This window comes from Mustela putorius, unplaced genomic scaffold (genome assembly GCF_011764305.1).
Source record: "Mustela putorius furo isolate JIRA1106 unplaced genomic scaffold, ASM1176430v1.1 tig00537243_pilon_pilon_pilon, whole genome shotgun sequence".
Taxonomy (NCBI): Eukaryota; Metazoa; Chordata; class Mammalia; order Carnivora; family Mustelidae; genus Mustela; species Mustela putorius.
In genome coordinates, this window is record NW_025422382.1 from 494,419 (window position 1) to 515,919 (window position 21,501).

The 21,501-nt window shown below is 34.9% G+C and overlaps 1 protein-coding gene across 4 annotated transcripts in view; it reads left to right on the forward strand.

Annotated features, from left to right (window-relative positions):
* LRRC49 (leucine rich repeat containing 49) overlaps nt 1-21,501 on the forward strand; it is a 160,745-nt gene that overhangs the window by 118,616 nt on the left and 20,628 nt on the right. For all 4 annotated transcript variants that reach the window (XM_013059344.2, XM_004758321.3, XM_045073494.1 and 1 more), the window contains 2 exons: nt 10,567-10,804; nt 18,942-19,127. In XM_013059344.2, coding sequence (XP_012914798.1) covers nt 10,567-10,804; nt 18,942-19,127 — 424 coding nt within the window. The remainder of the gene's footprint in view (nt 1-10,566; nt 10,805-18,941; nt 19,128-21,501) is intronic.

A 21,501-nucleotide genomic window follows, 5' to 3' on the forward strand; every position in this document is an offset into this window, starting at 1 on the left:
TTACTCTAGCTGGACTCTATACTCTCTATCTATTCCAGTGGCTCACAGCCTCTTCTACAACGTATGTGTCGCATAATCTATAGCCCCTGGTTTATGAGAAAATCTGAGTACACTATGAAGATTTTACATCTTTCTCTTCCTCTTAAGAAAGCATATTGGAATCAAGTAAATGAGAGAGATAAAGCTTAAAAATGTATAGTTTATAATTTTAAAAACATAATAATTTATATATTTATATAATTTAAAACAAAATCTAAAAATCAAAGATAGAATGCATTTCAGTTTTGTTTCATTTGATGAAACTCCATTATCTAATGACCTTAACCAAATTCTGAAGCACACTTCATACTAAATGTAGCTTTTCTTTCAAGTTTTCAGATCATAGTTTTTAAACTTTTCATATTTCAAGAATGTCATGAAGAAAATAATGAGGCATTACACTAATAATTTGGAAGTTCTCTTGGAGTTAAAGAATGTGACATATATTTAGACAAATACACTTCAAAAATTTTCATTATAGGATTAATTTATATTGATCAGTGTACTTCCTTCAGCACTTGGGTATTGTATCCACATGTCAAACTTCTCAGCTCTTTCTTCTAGCTTCTTCTAGCTCTTGAGCTAGCAAAATAAAGTTAAAAGAAGAGAAATTTTAATTAAGTGATAATTTATATAACAACTATATATATTATTCTTATATTGCCCTAGAGCTTTATTTAATGTCATTTTACTTGGTCAGAACTATAACACTTTTTAAAGTTAAAACTTTAAGCTCTGAGCTTTAGATTTATGAAATACTATACAAGTCAGTTTCTGACTGCTTTTTCTAAAAAACATTTTTCCTATCTTCCTTAAGAAGTTTTCTTACATCCAATCTTATCCAAATAATTTTATACATTATATTCTAAAATTTTAATAAGGTTTTAAAAGTTCATCCTTTCTACATCAACTTTATTTTTATACATAGTGTTAGGTAAGAGTCTAACTTGATTTTATTTCAGTTCAATTTGGTAATAGCATTTTTACTTAAAGTATTCTATTTTTTAATGAGAATATCATTTTCATCTTAAATTACATTCCTATAAATATTTGGATAGATTCTAGAGTATTTTTTAAGGATTTATTTATTGGAGAGAGAGAGAGAGCATGAGTGGGAGGGGCAGAGGGAGAGGGAGAATCTCAAGCAGACTTTATGCTAAGCACAGAGCTGGATGCAGGACTCAATTTCAGAACCTCGATATCATGACCCGAGCTGAAATTAAGAGCTGGATGCTCAACAAACTGAGTCACCCAGGCAACCCCATTTCTGGACTTTCTATTCCATTTCACTAATCTATTTATCCATTTTAATGACAATACCGAAACTGCTTGATTATAGTGGTTTCATAGTAAGTCTTAATATCTATGTAGGGGAAATCTGCTTTCATTATTCAAAGTTTTAATTCTCACACACTTGTTCTTCCATATGACCTTTAAAATCATTTCATCTACTGATACAACATTCTGCGTTAATTATACTTCAGTGAACAATTATTTAATTAAATGGAAATGCTAAGAATTATATCTAAATGACATTTAAGTTATTCATTTCAGAAGTATTGACATTCTTAAGATAATAAATCATCACTTTAAAAACCATGGTATATCTCCATTTTTTCAAGTCTTGTTTGATATCCAGAGGGAGCTAATTAGGGAAGTGTTGAAAGATTGAAGGAAAATTCTGAGGAACTAAATGAGGTTAGAGACCATGAAATTGCAGCAACTATAGTCATAATTGTTGAATGATATTCCAGGAGCACAGAGTAGGTATAACAGTAGAGAAGCTCTATGTTTGTTAAAGAGTAAGGAGGAAAAGGATCAAAGGTAAAGAATTAAAAATTCAACTAAAATGATAAAAGAAAGATATGATGGGTCATATGGTCTATGCTAGAATTTTAAAGTATTAAAAAATAGAAGGCTGCCATCAAAAGAAATGAAATCTTGCCATTTGCGACGACGTGGATAAAACTAGAGGGTATCATGCTTAGCAAAATAAGTCAATCAGAGAAGGACAACTATCATATGATCTCCCTGATATGAGGAAGTGGAGATGCACCATGGGGGGTTAAGGGGGTAGGAGAAGAATAAATGAAACAAGATGGGATTGGGAGGGAGACAAACCATAAGTGACTCTTAATCTCACAAAACAAACTGAGGGTTGCTGGGGGGAGGGGGGTTGGGAGAAGGGGGGTGGGGTTATGGACATTGGGGAGGTTATGTGCTATGGTAAGTGCTGTGAACTGTGTAAACCTGGCGTTTCACAGACCTGTACCCCTGGGGATAAAAATATATGTTTATAAAAAATAAAAAAAGTTAAAAAAATAGAAGGCTGCCAACAAATGAGAAAATTTAGTATTTCTGAAACTGGAAGTCTAAATGAAGTTGAAGACGAGAAGCATATGAAGGAGTGAGTTGAAATAGTGGGTACTTATGATCAGAGTTAAGTTTTGGGAGTTAAAGATTTTGAAGGTGGAACGCATCTAAGAGCAATTTGGAGGCCATTATTGTGGCTGGTGTGGGTTGTTAGAGAAGAGTAGAAGTAAGAGTCATCAGAGAGAGATCATTTGAAGCTGTTATTTTAGATATTGAAGTTAGTGATGGTAGAGCTGGGTGTAGAACTAGGGGCCAGTGTATTCAGCAGTCATCGGCCTTCTGTCCTTCCAGCCTAAGTCATTCATTCTATGCTCTTGTTACAGGGCCATTCACTGTTCATGTCTTACTAGGGTTGACAGCTACAGTGAGTGCAGAAGTGTCTTTGTTTATTAATTGGCACTTTTACCTGGCAAAACGATCTCTGATAGGTATGGATTGTAGTTAATATGATCTTCTCAACACTTTGAACTTTTTAGGCAGCTTATGGCCAAAAATTCTGTGACCCTCTAAAATAATTTAAACTTATAGAGTCTTTACTTTTATGGTCTCAAAGCAAGCATTCAGTTCCAAAAGAAAGAGGAAGTATCTGTTAGTGAAAATTGTTATGCCTTGTAGTTACTGCCAAGAGTTTCAGAATTTTTATTAGAAGTTCCACAAAGTCAAAGGCCTTTTAAGCAAGAAGAACAAAGGAAGAGTTTGGGAGAGATGGGAAAAGTGATGTGTGGGTTCAGTGGAGAAGATGTTGAGAACAGTAATGAATCATTGGAAAGGGATCCACAATTTCTGGCAAAAGATTTATTTTTTAACTGATGTAAGTTCAAAGTGCCATGGAGACACCATTACATTATCTTGGTCTGATCCTTTTAATGACTTAAAACTATGACATCAAGGAGACAAAGATGATATTTGAAGCCAGAAAAGTAAAACTGTAAAGACAGCAAATTATTAGCAAAACGTTAATGCAAAATTATTAATAACTTCTGGTGGTAATAGATAATTTCTTCAGCTTAGTTTCAATAGTCTGATTCATGTAAAATCTCTTACATCAGAAAGATAGAAATATTTCTAAAAGAGCTGATTATACCTTCGTATACCAGGGACTCTTAGTGGAGTGTCCAGACTGACTTCTTGAACTTTTAAGTTCTTATTTTATACTTGAACTCTCCACACCATTTGACATAGATGACACTCTTCATCTTGAAAAGCTCTTGGCATTGATTTTTCTGATAGCATATTCACCTGATTTTCCTTTTACTTATATGGCTGCTGTTTTTTGTTTGTTTGTTTGTTTGTTTAAATAATATCTTGCTAACTCCTTTTCAACCAAATCTCTAGCTGTATATTATGCTTTCTTTTATTGGTAACTTTTGTAATTTACTATAATTAAATCTCTGTTTCTTGTTCCCTTGCGCAAGATGAGTCTACCTTTTACTTCTCCCACATTTTTGCATTGCAACTTTCTCTGAGCTATATTTTTCTGGTTTCCCTAGTGATTTCTTTATTGAAGAGTTTATTAATTTCCATACACTTGTGAATTTTCCAGATTTCTCTCTGTTATAGATTTCTAGTTTTATTCATTGTTTTCAGAGATGTTTTATGTGAGACTTGTTTTGTGGCTTAACATATACTTTATTCTGAAGAATGTTCCACACACACTTGAGAAGAACAAAAATTCTAATGTCAGTGAGTAGAGTCTTCTATGTATGTTAGATCTAGTTGATTTATAGTGCTCTTGAAGTCCTCTATTTCCTTATTGATTTTTCTGTCTAGTTATTCTATCTATTATTGCAAGTAGGGTATTAAAATCTCCAACTATGATTGCAGAACTGTTGCTCCCTTCAATTCTGTCAGTTTTTGCTTTATATATTTTAGACGTTAAGTGCAGTATGTCTATAATTGTCACACATTCCTGATGGATTGACTCTTTTATCAATGTAAAATGTCCTTCTATGTCTCTTATAACAATATTTGACACAAAGTCTCTTTCGTCTGATATTAACAGCCACTCTAGCTCTTTTGGTTATCATTTGCATGGAATATCTTTCTCCATCCTTCCAATTTCAGTCTGGTTGTGTCTTTTATTCTTGTAGACAGGATATAGTTGGGTCTTGTTTTTGAATCCATACTGCTAATAACCGCCTTTTAATTGGAGAATTTTATCTATCAAATAATAATAAGAAAGCACTTAATTCTGTCATTTGCTCTTTGATTTCTGTCATATAAAGTTTTTGTTCCTCAATTCCTCTACTACTTTTTTTTTGTGTTCAAGGACTTTTTAGTGGTATATATACCCATGTGGGTTGTATTTAAGCAAAAACAATCCTGTACTACATTGAGATTATTAAAAATCCTCCCATTTTGTCTTCCTAAAGATTTAAAATTTGGCTTTTCATATTTTAGTTTTTATTATACTTGGAATTGATTTTCAAGTTTGAGATTGAGGTCTAATTTGTTAGTTTTTCTCCTGTAGGAATAACCAGTTGCCCTACTGCTACATATTGAGTATTCTTTTCTTCTCCCACTGATCTGCAGTACCACTCGGCTGTGTTATTGACAGTGGGAGAAATAGGGGGTAGAGTCCTTTTACAGATCTTCAATTAAAGCCCCTGTATTTAGTCTTACTTCCACTCCCGTCTTCTATCATATCTGTTCTTTCCTTTCTAAAAATCCTAATCGGCTTTATTCTTGTCCCTAGTGCATATTCCAAGGGATAACTTCCTTTGTTTTTCTTCATCTTTCAGCATTCTTTACTTTCCAGCTTACAGAAATTTACTGAAGCTTCTTACAGCAGATTGTCCATCCCATACCCCCAGCTGTTATACTTGGCTTTTGTGGGTTTGCATCAGAATTACTTCAGCGGGGTTTTAGAGGGAGATTTCAAACACATGTGTTCAGTTTTTGTGCTAGGTTATCTGAAAGTACGCAGTGAAATGTTTTAAATTTTAGAAGTTGTGTTACTATATTCTCTGTCTTTTTAAAAATATAATTAAATTTCATCTTTCTAAAATGATAGAAGCCTTACTTTTTCTGAAGGTAGAAAGCTAAAGGGTCACAAAGTCCCTTCCTGAGGGTTTCAATTTGTTTTTTAATACTACATAAGTTTTTCCATTTTCAACAATCCCATTTATAGTCTTTAGTTTTTCATAATGCAAAAAAAGTGGCTAATTCTTGTGTTAGAGTGTCTGTGACCTTTGGCTTATGGGTGTGTAACTAAATGCCTGGAAACAAGTATCCATGAAAAAATTATGGGCACATAAAGAGAGGAAATTCTGTAAAACTTTGGTATATCCCATTAATGATTTCACTTTTCACTGTACTTGGGACAGCTCTACAGTAAAACGACATATTGCAGATTTCTTTCCCCTGCCAGAAATGGGAAAGTACTTGGTGTAATGTTTTCTTTGCTTACATTGGATGCATGCAGTGAAGCTGGTTTATTTTTGGTCATTTCCTGTCTATGAAGACTGTAGTACTTTAGCCAACACTACCATAATAAAATATAATGCTTAAAATGAATTTCCACACCTATGAATGTTGTAATAGAAATTCATAAAATACCTTATTATAGGAATCAGCACCACTTATTCATCGGGAAAAGAATCTTCCGAAATATTTTAAGTCCTTCTGTTCTAGCTTGTTATAGAAAGCCTAAAGATTTTTAACAACACACCAAAAAACCCTGTAATCCTCTGAAATATTGTCTTTTTCTTCCATCTAGGCATTTAAGAGTATATTCTTTTTTTTACCCTGGCTTTCAGGGACTCATTACTTTATTGCATTAAATTAATTACCTGCCTTTTAATAGAGTCCTATATTAATCAAGAAGGCATAGAATATTTTTCTGACTCATTCTATATAAAGATCAAGTTGATTAAATGAATATATGTACTTGTAATTAACCACTTGGTTGTGAAGGTCTTGAAGAGAATTCCCATTTGATGGCAGACTGCCTACTGTTCTAAAAATATTTGAGGTAGGAAATATACATGGAAATGTATTGGGCTTCATGGGAAAAGAAATTTTAAAACACAGATCCGCCATAGAAGAATGCCACATTTCTCAGAATGTTAATTTAGAGTAGACAGGGGTTGGAAACAACTTGGTCCAGTCGCCTCCTCTAAAAACTTGAACCACATTCAGTTCTTTCCTCTCCTTTATTCCCCAATATCAGTCACTAAGCTCTGCTTTTATTTTTTCTTAAACATGTTATATCTATGTTCTCTTCTTTTACTACTAATATATTGAGCTGAGCATGAGATACGGTTTTGAATATTTCTAGTCTATAACAACCTTGAAAAAAAATGTATTTTAATCACCATTTATGTACAAGAAACTGAAACTACAAAGAAACTAGATAGCTTGTTCCCCAAGTGCTCTATTTATCACTGGCATATCTGGGATCTGAACTAAGGTCTGTCTCGTGTTCTTGCCCATTCCATTTCCACCACCATGACCTCCTCTCTCTAGTCCACATTATAGCACAGCTTTTCCTACTAATCTTTCTCCAGCCCGCCTCTCCCTGCTACATCTTCCACAAAGCTGGCCAACTTATCTCTCCAAGGTGGATCCTTGAGGATCAAGAAATGTCTTGTTCATCTTTGTAACCAGCATCAACACTTCGCTTCATGCATGGCACATTGAAGGTGCTTAAAAATGTGCATCAAATATGGCCCCATTACCTTTTTATTTTGCTCTTTTATTGCTTTTTCTGCTTCTCAACTTTATAGCATAAAATCTGATTTTTCAGCTTCATCTTCAACTATGACTCTTCTGTGTGTTTTATTGTTTTAGCCATATTGAAATTGTTCGTACCTGAAATATGTTTTATGTAATTAGGCTTCTATTGCTTTCTTCATTTAGTTTTTCTTACCTGAAGCTTGCTTCCTTCTTCTACTTCTGGTGATATTCTACTGTTCCTCTTTGAAGGCCCAGTTCAAATACTACCTCCTTTTGAAAACTGACTTCTCCCCACTAGAAAAGTTCCTTCCTCTGTATTCTCATAGCATATCATTTAAATACTCATTATATGAAACTGAGCATATTGTATTACAATTAATATATATATTTGTCTTGTTCTCTACCCTTCATTCATATTGGGTCCTCTTTAAGGGCCAGTAAATCTTCATTTATTTATCTTTATATCCCCAGTGCCTGTCATAATACCTGACACATAGTAAGTTCTACAGATAAACCTATTTGTTTAAGAGAGGTTGAGGTCATTTCAGTTTAATTATATTTCATGTGTTTCTTAAATTAATTGCAGAGCATGATTAGAGCAGTTGTATTTCTAGGACTATAGCCCTATAAAAGTGAGGAAAAGTTTTGATACACTCAGTTGTATGTGATTGTTGTATGGAATGTCCTTATCAATACAGATGAATTAGTTTCCTATGCCAGAATCCTTAGCAGTGCCCTGTGTATAATGGACTTTCAGGAAATGTTTGCTGAATAAATGAACAAATGAAATAATATGTATGTATGTATGTATGTATGTATGGCTGCAAAAAAATGTGGACACACCAGCCAAGTACACAGGGAAAACTAGAGAGACAATCCCCAACATACAAACATTTTTAGTAAACTTCCCAAGTAATTTTTTATGCAAATCAGAGCATACCTTCCCCGAAGAACAGGTTCCTCTCCTCTGTATTGGCCAGAGTTTCAGGCAAAACTCAAGCCTCATTCAGAAAATAACTGAAATGGGTTAGCTATTATGTGACCTGTTTAACAGGTGCTACATTTCCTGTTTGGAAAGATGAATCTTTCTATAGCCCAGAAAACCCACCATTTGTTTTTTACAGAATGCCCATGTGAAATATTTAAAGGTTAGAGATGATTTCTGCTTTCTTTTGTAAACGTATTACTATTTTGCTGAGTTTAGGCTTATTTATTATTTCACTTATTTTCCCAATAGTTTGCTTGAGAAAACTTTATGCAAAATAAATAATCCCTTTTTGATGAAAGACTTTTATCTTGGAGTTTATATATCATATGGAGAAGAAAAAGAAAGACAAGACACTTCCAAAGGATTTATTCATAGCTCTGATTCCCTATCATTTTTATATTAAAATGAAGTTGGTTTGGTGGGTATCATGGTCAGTAGGCATCACTGTATCAACTAGCTAGGGTTTTTGTGTGTTTGTTTCTTGACCTTATTTCTTCATTATTTGCCTTTGCCTCACCTGAGAAAACCTGGCTAACCATTGTAAACTGTATCTGTATCACTGATTCTGTCCCTTTGCCCAAACCACAGCTTATACTCAGAACACCCTTCTTAAGATTCAATAGGTGGTCATGAAAAACTTCATAATTATCTCACTTCCTTAATTCTTTCAAGAAATATTTACTGAACATAACATGTGCTAGGAGCTGTGCTAGATGCTGGATCTACTAATGCGACAAAGTTGGAGTGCTCGAGGATCACAGTGTTTGGTGAGAGATAGACAAACAGGTAATCACCATACAGCGAGCGTGCTAAGTGCTATAACAGGGGTATGCACTCTTCAGCAAGCTTTCTCTATTTCAGTGGCAGTGAAATAGAACTCTGATCCTTTATCTTATTCCAGAAATGATTGTGTGTTTTACATAGCTCAACACAAAGCTATCATACAAAGTACAATATAAGGAACTCTTAATGCTGTCTTATTTTCCTTCTGTTATCAGCTTTTACCTATATAGGATTATAGGTTATTCAAATACTACCGCTCGTTGAATGTCTAACTACTGTCACATAATCATTTTCTTAAGCACTAGTCTGGCAAAAATAAAGACTCTCTGTATTTTCTTGGTTGCATAGTCACTTCAAATTGACTATTATTACCCAGCTTGTCATTGTATACACAGATGTGTTACAGGTTAACTGGTGCCTCCGACAGAAGTGCACATTGTCCAGTAAAACGTAGTAAAACAACAAGGTAATCGTTTGTCAGTCTTCTCCTCCAATATCAACAATATAAAAAATTTAAAGATCTTTAGTAATTCATTTATTTAACACACATTGTGGAAAGCCCATTACCAGGCCCCAGAGATGAGGAAATACTAGTCTTTAGCCTCAAGGAATTCACTGATAGAGAAGACAAATTGTAAACATATAATTGTGATGTAGTAAGAGAAGTAATATATTGGAGGAATATATAAGAGTTCACAGGAGCACAAAGGAAGGCAAAGTACTAACATTAGTAAGGGCAAATAAATACCACTAGAAAGCAAAAATAGCAGAATGAAAACGTGAAGAACAAAAGCAAGCACTGTTTGAATTTTAAGATTGGAAAATAAATAGTTATGTCTCTGTTCACAAATCAGAAAAATCGAGTTGGATTGAGCTATTTCTTTTCTTCTCTGGCTATCATTTGGGTACCTTTTGCAGAAAATGTGGCCCCTGCTTTGGAAATAGCAACAGTTATCATTTTCAGCAGAGTATGTGAAGTGATTTTGTGTATATGTGTGTGTGTGTGTATACATATGTAGAGAGAGAGATTAGTGAATTATTCCTCATCATTTTTAATTTCAAAATGGAGAAGAAATTTTTATTAATTTTACTTCTTGTAATTGTAGTATACAATTGAAAATGTCAGACAACATTGAGGTTTTAAAAAATAGGAAGTTGAAGTTACCCTTTAATCTATCTTCTGAGAGGTATACTATTGTTAACAGTAATTATGTGTCTTCCCAAGTGTTTATAAATATATTTTTATATTATATGGTTCTTAATATAGAAATAGTCTTTGGTAAAATGCAGGGTTTTTTCTACTAGAGTGGAATACTTTATAGATTAGGAAAACATATTTGTACTAACATGAAAAGATATCCCCCCAAAAAAGGTATCCATGATATACTAAATTGATTGTTTTAAAACTAAATAGGATATCCATTACCTTTAAATGATATAAATAATTTGGGTTTAAATTGGTCTTTTTTTGTTCACATGTGCCTCTTTTTTTAATTAAAATGTGTAGCTAGAAGAATACAAAACTTCCCAATAACCTATTGAAATTTAATCTTTGGTGTTCTGGGTTTAGTTATTGAATCAAAAAAAAAAAAAAAAGAAGGAATATAAAATTTCAAATACCTTTGCCAAAACGGGGTTTTATTATCTATCTATTGTTTACTTTTCATGATAAGACTTTCATTAAAATTATATGTTGCATTTTCCAGGTCTCTGGACTCAGGACTCAACAATACTTTACAAGGTTTATCTGTCACAGATACACACCTTGTTGAAGTGGATGGGGACACACTTTCACTGTATGGTTCAGGAGCCCTGGAATCTCTAGATCGGAACTGGAGTGTTCAAACAGCAGGAATGGTGACAACAGTGTCCTTCACTTTCATAGAATTTGATGAAATCGTCCAAGTGCTTCCCAAATTGAAGATTAAATTTCCTAATTCTCTGGTAAACATTTCCTTTTAGTAGTATATTTGAATAATTCTCAGTCATGACTTGTGTGTTCAGGCCAAAGACCTATTTTAACTTTTATTTATGCAGTTTCTGTCTGGCAGGGAGACCAAGGTTTTGTGTTGATTTTTCTGGATCTGGGATTTAAATTAGTATTCATAAGTGGCCTTGCAGTTTTCTGTTAATATTAGAAATTATCTCTCTATCAAATGATTCTTTATGGAGTATAAAGGACTAATATAATTTTATTTGAATTCTGTGTTGCCACTTTATAAAGCATTCATTAGGACCTCACCTAATCCTATATTATGTATTCATTTATTCTACCTGGTATTAATGAGACATGTACATTTATAGATAATTTTTACAGTCATTCCCTAACAACACTTAAAATAATTTTGGTAGCTCACTTAAAATTAGTTCGAGAAGGGGAAAGTGGTTGAATAGGAAGATCCTAAGTTCACCTTGTCCTGTGGATATAGCTAGAAAACACCCACATCAGTGTAATAACCCAGAATATGACCTGAAGACTGGCAGAACAGACTGTGGCTAAATGTAAAAAGGAGGCCACATTGAAGAGGGTAGGGAAGGCAGAGATGGGTTGGAAGATCAATAGACCTGTGGAACTGTCCATGGGAGAGGAGAGAAACAGACCCGCATGGCAGACAACCAGGCATGGGGATGTGCACTGGGAAGATGAATCCCTATAACATTCGGCTCTGAAACCCAGAGGGGCCTAACTCCATGAATTCTTCCAACCAGTAGGGCTTAACACTTGGAAATTTAAAAATAAGGGAACTCAGCTCTGGGAGAGCCCGCGCACAAGAGAAAACTGAATTCCCACCCTTAAAAAGATAGCACAGCAAACCTCTCCACTGATATACAGTGTAGAAGCAGCAGTTTGAAAAATATCTGGGATATATGGGAAGGAGATTTATTTACTGGTCTCAGAAGAATATGTGCCAGAGGGGCAGGGATCTTTTGGAGACTGTTCCAAAAACAAAAGAGCTGATGGGTGACATTTCTCTCTCCCACTCCACAGCCTACATACAGACACCTGCAGAAACTAGTACAACACCAACATTCTCCACCTACTTTGTGAACAGCATGCTCCATCCCTGCATATTTCTGTGAGCATGCCCCCTCCATTCTAGCCTGGGCAGGAGGTTTCCTGAGTTGCTGCAGGTCCCCTCCTGCAGTGGATGGATGCAGACCTTGCTGGCACCATGAACCCTCAACTGCACTCTCCCATAGGACCTGCCCCTCTCATATAGCCCATTCAAAGTAGTGCCACAAGCCTGGCACTGTGCAAACAGTCCCAGAAGGGGCCAACACCACTCCAAAGTGACTCCTGCCCTGGGCAGGGGGAGCATAAACATAAAATCAATGTGTTGCACGAGCAATGGGTGGGCGCAGATACTGGGTCTGAGTATCTGGCCTGCCAATGAAAACTGTTTAGGGGACAACACAGGGAAAGTGCCTTGCAGTTCAGTGCTACTTTGTCTCTGACAAACACCTGGTTTGACTCAACTCAAGCCCATGGTGGCCTCAGACTGGCCCACTAACAACACAGGGACTAAACTCTGCCCACAACAGGCAAAGAGGGCCATTGCAGATAACTGGAATGAAGGCAAACACAGCTCAGCCACAATAGTAGGGCATGTGCAACACACATAAGAGAGACCACTGAAGTCCACTTGTTTCTGGTGAACAGAGGACGTTGCTTTGCAAGGGCACTACAGGACCTCTTCGTAAGATGACTACTTTCAAGAGCAGGGGATGGGCTGACTTTTTCAAGACACAAAAAACCCCAGGCACAGAAAGTTAGACAAAATAGGAGATAGAGAAATATGTCCCAAATGAAAGAACAGGACAAAATCACAAGAGAGCTAAGTGAAATGGAGATAAGTAATGTATCTGATAGAGAATTTATAGTAATTGTCATAAAGATACTCACTGGACTTGAGAAAAGAGTGGAGGACCTCAGTGAGACCCTCAACAAAGAGATTAAAAAACATAAGAAAGGAACCAATCAGAGATGAAGAACTCAGTAATTGAAATTAAAAATACACTAAATGGAATAAATAGTAGACTAGAAGAAGCAGAAGAACAGATCAGCAATCTGGAGGAGAGAGTAGGGGAAAGCAATCAACCTGAACAGAGGAGGGAAAAATAATAATAATAAATGAAAATGGACTAAGAGAATTTAGCAAACCATCAATCATAATAACGTTCATACAGTAGAAACCCCAGAAGAGGAAGACAGAGAAAGGGGGCCAGAAAATTTATTTCAAGACATAATAGCTGAAAACTTCCCAAATCTGGGAAAGAAACAGAAATCCAGATTCAGGAGTCATAGAGACCCCACAACAAAATCAACCCAAGGAGGTCCACACCAAGACACATAGTGATTATAATGGCTAAGTCATGGTAAAGAGAGAATTTTGCAAGCAGCAGAATAGAAAACAGTTACATACAAGGGATACTGGCTGATTTTTTCAGAAGAAACTTTGCAGGGCAGAAACCATGATATATTCAAAGTGCTGAAAGAAAAAGACCTGCAACCAAGAATGATCTATTCAGCAAGGCTATCATTCAGAATAGGAGAGATAAAGAAATTCCCAGACAAACAAAAATTTAAAAGAATTCATGGCCACTAAAATAGCCTTACAAGAAATGTTAAAGGGGACTCTGACTGGAAAGGAAAGACTATAAGCAGAAGTAAGAAAAGCAGGAAGCACAAAAGCAGTAAAATTAAGTATATCCATAAAAATCTGTCAAAGACTCCAAAAAAGGATGTAAAGTATGACACAATGTACCTAAAATGTGGAGGGGAGAGGAGTAAAATTTCAGTGCTTTTATAGTGGGTTCAAACTTAAGCAACCATCTACTTAATAGAGACTGCAATATGCATAAGATGTTATGTGTAAATCTAATGGTAATCACAAATCAAAAACCAGTGATGGATATGCTAAAAAAAAAAAAAAATAGAAATCCAAGTATTTCACTAAAGAAAGTCAGCAAATCATGAGCAAAAAGAGCAAGAGAAGAAAGGAACAGGAGGAACTGCTAAAACAAACATGAAACATGCAACAAAATGCCAATTAGTACTACCCATCAATAATTGTTTTGAATGAAAATGGACTGTGCTCCAAACAGAAGATACATGGTGATTGAATGGATAAAAAAGCAAGACCTGTCTATATACTGCCTACAACAGACTCTTTTCAGACCTAAAGACAGCTGCAGATTGAAAGTGAAGGGATGGAAAAGCATTTATCATGTGAATGAAAATGAAAAGAAAGCTAGGGAAGCAATACTCATATCAGACAAAATAGACATTAGAACAATGACTGTAACAAAAGTCAGAGATACTATATAATAATAAAGGGAAAAATCCAACAAGATGTAACAGTTGTAAATATTTATCACCCAACATGGGAGCACCCAAATACATAAAGCAACTAAAAACAAACATAAAGGAAGTAATCAATAGTAGTACAATAATAGTAGGGGACTTTAAAACCCCATTTGCATCAATGGTTGGATCATCCAAATGGATAATCTTATGTCAAGGAAAAAGAGGCTTTGAAGGACACATTGGACCAGATGGATCTAACAGTATATTCGGAACATTTCATTCTAAACAGCAGAATACACATTCTTTTCAAGTGCAGATAGAACATTCTCTGGAATAGATCACATATTAAGCCACAAAACATGTCTCAACAAATTCAGAAAGACTGTAGTCTTTTTTTTTTCATGCATCTTTTCTGGCCACAACACTCTGTAACTAGAAATCAACCACAAGAAAAAAACAGGAAAGAACACAAATACATGGAGGTTATATAACATGCTACTAAAAAATGAATGGGTCAACCAAGAAATGTTTTTTTTTTTTTTATTTCCAAGAGGAAATAAAAAAATACACAGAGATAAATGAAAATGAAACACAGTGGTCCAAAATCTTTAGGAGGCAGTAAAGGCTGTTCTAAGAGAGAAGTTTAAAGCAGTACAGGCCTACCTCAGGAAGCAAGAAAAATCTCCAACAACCTGAGCTAGAAAAAGAACAAAACCCCAAAATGAATAGAAGGAAGGAAATAATAATGATTAGAGAAAAATTAAGTGAAAAAGAAATAAAAAACAATAGAACAGATGAATGAAACCAGGAACTGGTTCTTTGAAGAAAACAACAAAATTAATAAATGTTAGCCAGATTCATGAGAGAGAGAGAAAGAGAGAGGACTCAAATTAAATCAGAAATGGAAGAGGAAAAATAACAGCCAAAACCACAGAAAGAACAAAGGATTATAAGAGAATATTATAAAAAAATTATATGCCAGCAAACTGGATAACCTAGGAGTAATTTATAAATTCCTAGAAACATATAAACTACCAAAACTGAATCAAGAAGAAATAGAAAATTTAAAAAGACTGATTACCTGCAGCAAAACAATCGATAATCAAAACCTCCCAACAAACAAAAGTCCGAGATCAGACAGTTTCACAGGTGAATTCTACCAAACATTTAAAGATAAGTTAATATCTATTCTTCTCAAACTATTCCAAAAAAGTAGAAGAGGAAGGAAAGCTTCCAAATTCATCATATGAAGTGAGCATTACCCTGATACCAAAATCAGATAAAGATATACCAAAAAAGAGAGCTACAGACCAATATCTTTGATGAACATAAATGCAAAACTCATCAACAACAAAAGACTAGCAAACCAAATCCAACAATACATTAAGAAAAAAAAAAATCATTCACCACGATCAAGTGGGATTTAATCTCAGGATTGCAAAGATGATTCAGTATTCACAGATCAATCAACGTGATACACCACCTCAACAAGAGAGAAGATGAAAATCATAAGGTCATTTCAATAGATGCAAATAAAACATTTGACAAAGTACAACATCCACTCATGATAAAAATCCTCAACAAAGTAGTTTTAGAGGGAACATACCTCAACATAATAAAAGCCATATATGAAAACCCACAGCTAACATCATAGTCAGTGGTGAAAGACTGAGAGCTTTTCCCTGAGGTCAGAAATGAGACCAGGATGTCCACTCTTGCCACTTTTATTCACGAATATTGGAAGGCCTAGCTACCACAATTAGACAAGAAAATAAAAGGCATCCATATTGGTAAGGAAGAAGTAAAATTTTAATTGTTTGCAGAAGATATAATACTATACATAAAAAACCCAACAGAGGGGTGCCTGGATGACTCAGTTGGTTAAGAAGCTGCCTTTAGCTCAGGTCATGATTCCAAGGTCCTGAGCTTGAGCCCCACATCGGTCTCCCTGCTCAGCAGGGAGCCTACTTCTCCCTTTCCTTCTGTATGCTGCTCTGCCTACTTGTGCTCTCTATCTCTCTGTCAAATAAATAAATAAAATCTTAAAAAAAAAAAAAAAAAGAAACCAACAGAGTCCACCAGAAACTACTAGAACTGATAAATGAATTCAGTAATGTTGAGGATACAAAATCAATATACAGAAATCCATTGCATTTCTATACACTAATAAGGAAGTAGCAAAGAAATTAAGAAAACAATCCTATTTACAATGGCATAAAAATGATAGTGTATTTAGGAATAAATTTAACCAAGGAGGTGAAAGACCTGTACTCTGAAAATTAAAACATTAATGAAAGAAGTTGAAGATGACACAAAGAAATGGAAAGGTATTCTGCGCTCATGGACTGGAAGAAAAAATATTGTTAAAATGTCCCTACTACCCAAAGCAATCTACAGATTTAATGCAATCCCTATCAAAATACTATCAGCATTTTTCATAGAGCTAGAACAAACAATCCTAAAATTTGCATGAAACCATTAAAAAAACCAAATAGCTAGAGTAGTCTTGAAAAAGAAGAGGTCTCACAATTGAAAAACTGGAGGTATCACAATCCCAGATTTCAAGATATACTACAAAGTTGTAGTAATCAAAACAGTGTGGTATTGGCACATAAATCAATGGAACAGAATAGAGAGCATAGAAATAGTTGATCTTCGACAAAGGAGGCAAGAATATGCAATGTGAAAAAGACAGTCTTTTCAACAAATGTTGTTGGGAAAACTAGATAGCTACATGCAAAAGAATGAAACTGGACCACTTTCTTAATGCTATAAACAAGAATAAACTCAAAAATGGATTCAGGACCTAAATGTGAGACCTGAAACCATAAAAATCCTAGAAGAGAACAAAGGCAGTAACTTAATTCACATTGGCTGAAGCAACTTCTTTCTAGATAGGTCTCTTGAGGCAAGGCAAAAATAAACTACTGGGAATACACAAATATGCTATTTATATTGATTGGGAGTAAACTGCTGGGAATACATAAAAATAAAAAGCTTCTGCACAAAAAAGGAAACAATCAACAAAACTAAAAGGCAACCTACTGAATGGGAGAAGATATTTGCAAATGACATCCAGGAAAGGGTCAGTATCCAAAATGTATAAAGAATTTATACAACCCAACACCAGATACACAAATAATCTAATTAAAAAATGGGCAGAAGACATGAACAGACATTTCTCCAAAGACAAGCAGATAGCCAATAGACACATGAAAAGATGCTCAACATCACTCATCAGCAGGGAAATGCAATCAAAAACACAATGAGATATCACCTCACACCTCTCAGAATGGCTAAAATCAAAAAGACAAGAAACAAAGGTGTTGGCTAGGATGTGAGGAAAAAGGAATGAAGGCTTGTGCACTGCTGGTGGGAATGCAAATTTGGAGCCACTGTGCGAGGAAGTATGGAGAATTCTCCAAAAGTTAAAAATAGAACCATTCTACTATCTAGAATTGCACTACTAGGTATTTACTCAAAGAATATGAAGAGACTAATTTGAAAAGATATATGCATTGCTATATTTATTGCAGCATTATTTATAATAGCCATACTATGGAAACAGTCCAAGTGTCCATCCACAGATGAATGGATAAAGAAGATGTCAGTCCACAGAAGAATGGATGTGTGTGTGTGTTAAAAATGGCAAGATTTCTTTCTTTTTATGACTGAATAATACTCTACTGTGTGGAGTATTATTATATATATCACATTATATAATATATATATATATCACATAATATAGTATATATATTATTATATATATCACATATATAAGGATTTATGTGATATATATAAAGGCAAAAAAAAGACTCTTAACTATAGAGAACAAACATGGCTACCAGAGAGGTGAAAGGGATTGTGAGTGCTCTTACTGTGATGGGCACTGAGTAATGTACAGAATTGTTGAATCACTGTATTGTACACCTCAATCTAATATTATACTGTATGTTAGCTATACTAGAATTGAATTTTTTAAAAAATAAAGTTGAGAAATTAGCTTTTTTGAGTTTTTCCAATTAGCTGTTTTTGGTACTAATATATTACTTATTAGTACGTTATTTGCAGACTGTGAGTTCTCCCTTGAGTTTTTATTATTGTTGTGTTTTTCTCTGTTAGCCAAGTGATTTCCTTCACCTGCCCTCTTGTAGTTATTTTTCTTTTGCCACCTTATCCTCACTAAAGAGGACAGATGGAAATGGAGACAATATGTTCAGAAAAGAGCATCCAGTTACAAAAGAACACTTACAGTAGCATTTCAGTTTTAGTGATTTTCTTGTCCCATGGCCAGTTTAACTAGCCTGAATAGTAATTGGCAAGATACAGGTAATAACAACTAATCAGTTCTTCTCAGAACCATCGTGAGTCCTGTATTCATACAGTTCAAAGTTTTGTTTCTAATCTTTCCTTTGTAGATTCAATTTCAGTATAAAGCATGTAAAATCATCGTAATGCCTGAAAGTCTGAATTATTGTATATTTATTTAATTTTGAGGAGCTTAGTTTGCTAGTAAATGGGGGACACCCTTTGCAGATGGGGAATCACTTTGAATTCAATACTGGGTGGATTAATGGATTTCATCAGTGATGTATCAGATGGACTAAAATTAAGTAAATTTGGTAGATGCAGTTGGTTTAATATAATTGAAAACATACTAGTTAAACCTAAAGTTTACAGACATCTTGAGGAATGGTCACTGAAGCTTTAATGTTAATATTTTAAGATGGTTAAATTCAATGTTCAGCTCTTTTTTGTGTTTTATTGTTGCAGCACCTTAAATTCAAGGAAACAAATCTTGTCATGCTGCAGCAGTTTAATGCCCTAGCTCAACTGCGCCGTGTCGACCAGTTGACAATTGATCCGCAAGGAAATCCAGTTGTCAATTTCACACTCTGGAAATACTACGTACTGTTTAGGCTGAGCCATTTTAGTATGCAGAAAATAAATGGAACAGAGGTAAGCCAAATATAAGCTAGCTGTAAAATCAAAATATTCCTTTTTAGGAGAAGTAGCCATAATAATGGTCAGGAAATTCAGTAATCATGAAAGAACTTTTGAGAGATATTATGGATTTTCCCCAAATCTTGACATTTACAATGTTAAAAAACTAAAGATCAATCAAAAAACTTCTAAAGCACTAAACAGACTTTAAAAATAACAGCCAAATCATGGTGAATAGCAAATGCTTTTACTGTTCCTTGTAAGCATTCAGAAAAGTAAAATATTGGTAGGATGACAGTTCAGGAAAAAAAAAAAGAACACCTATGTAGGTAGTATGATCTTAGTAGTCTTCAAAGTGTTTTGCAAACTGCCAGACACATGAGAAGGATGGGGAAGTAGTATGCAAAGGTCAGCTGATAAAGTCATGGTAGAGGGAGGAATAAAGTGAGAAAAGAAAAAAAAAAAGAATGTATGCAGGGAAAGAAGAATAATTTTAAAAGAAAAGATGAGAAGGAGAAATAAGGAAGAAAGGCAAAAGAAGAGAAAGTAAAAATGAGGGAAAAAAAGGAAGTAAAACAAGCGTATGGAAGTGTCTGCACTGCTTTGTTAATAGCTTGTAACAGCGGCCTCTGGATTACCTGCTCTGTATAACTCAGGGCTGGAATATTATTAGTGAGAGGTTAATTTTCAGATTGATTTTGCTAAGCTTGTCTCAGGAATAATTTTCCTGCTATCCAAGACCATGTTCTCTAAATACTATTTTGGAAGAAAGGAGAGAAACTGTACCTCTTCCTCTCCTATGGAACTCCTGCACTGAATTTAAATAATCCTCCAAAGAAAGAAGTTCTCTAATATGACTGTTAATATTATTACAATTATCTCTTAAAGTCAGAAGACCTCCTTATTGTAAAATGAGCTATAATCAAATTTGCCAGCATGATGATAATAGCAACTATATTTCCCTGCAGCTGATGCTCTATAAGTACCTCTGGCCTAGCATTCTAAAAATCTAGTAGAATGTTAAGAGACTGGAGATCTCCGAGTCAGTGTACAAGTGAAATTAGCATCAACCATGGTAGGCTCACGAGTGGGACAAAATGTGGGACAAATCTGGAACCTTCAGACTACTAATTTCTCCAGCTAGTTCCCAAGAGATTTTGTTTCAGTCTTGTGTACTCTTGTGTATCCTCTTGGTACTTCCCAGAGAGGTTGTGAGTCATTGATCAGACCTAATAATTAGTCCCAAAGTTTTCCAAAGCTACCTTGGTCTGGAAGTAGAATAGTGATTTTGACTATGGGTGAGTGTTTCCTTCATTAATGGCCAAACTGTTGACCCCATTAACCTCAGTAGTATATTTACCCAGACATGGATCACTACTAGAGATGTACTAAGTATGATAGAACCTTGAAATAGGAGGAATGGTGCAGTATAATTACATAAATAAAGAAGAATTATAAAGAACCAATATAACTTCTTCTAATTTAAAATATCAATATATCAAATATCAATATAACTTCTTCTGATTTAAAATTTCCTAAAATGTCAATGCCCAGGATATTTGACCCTTTATTAACAGTCTAAAATAAAGCTGCTTATCTCAACCTTGACAATATGTAGTAATATTATACTATATATCTACATCTCTTCGTATATGAGAGAGAATAATATTGCTTGCGGAAGAACTAAATTTGAATTGTGTGCATCAAGAAGAAAAGGATAGAGTAGTGGCCTGCACTGGCCACTAGGTGACTATGTTAGACCAAGTAACTTCATTGTCAGCGGAAGGAAAGATCTGAGCAACAGCAGCCTCCTTAACTCTGAAGGTCTTGGGAAAAGTGTGAGACTGCACTGAGTCATGTGTGTAAGATGCTTGGGAATTGTGGGTTTATTTTTTGGAGCAGGCCTGTGAAATGTATTACAGCTAGTATTAGTGAATGTTTTTAAGTTCCAACATTTGACTATACCAGGGTTTCTCCACCTCAGCTCTGTTGACATTTGGGGCCAGGTAGTCCTTTGTTGTGGGGGCTGTCCTGTGCAATGAGGATGTTTAGGAGCACCCCTGGCTTCAACCCTCTAGTCTCTGACGATGTCTCCAGACATCGTCAAATGTTCCCTAGGGGCCAAAATTGCCCCTGTTTGGGAACTATTGATTATGTAGACAAATGAATAGTATTTAAAATGCAAGGACAAGCAACCACATCTTATATTAAAGAAAATAGCCCCAGATATTAATCCAGGCCCCACTTTTAGCTTTTAATACCTTCTTGATTAACATGGGGATAAGCCCTTAAAAAGAATACCTGTGACCGTTGTTCCTTGTGGAGAGCAAGGTAGACATAATTTTAGAATGAACAGGAGTATCCTTGCTTATCTCATGTTCCATCTCTC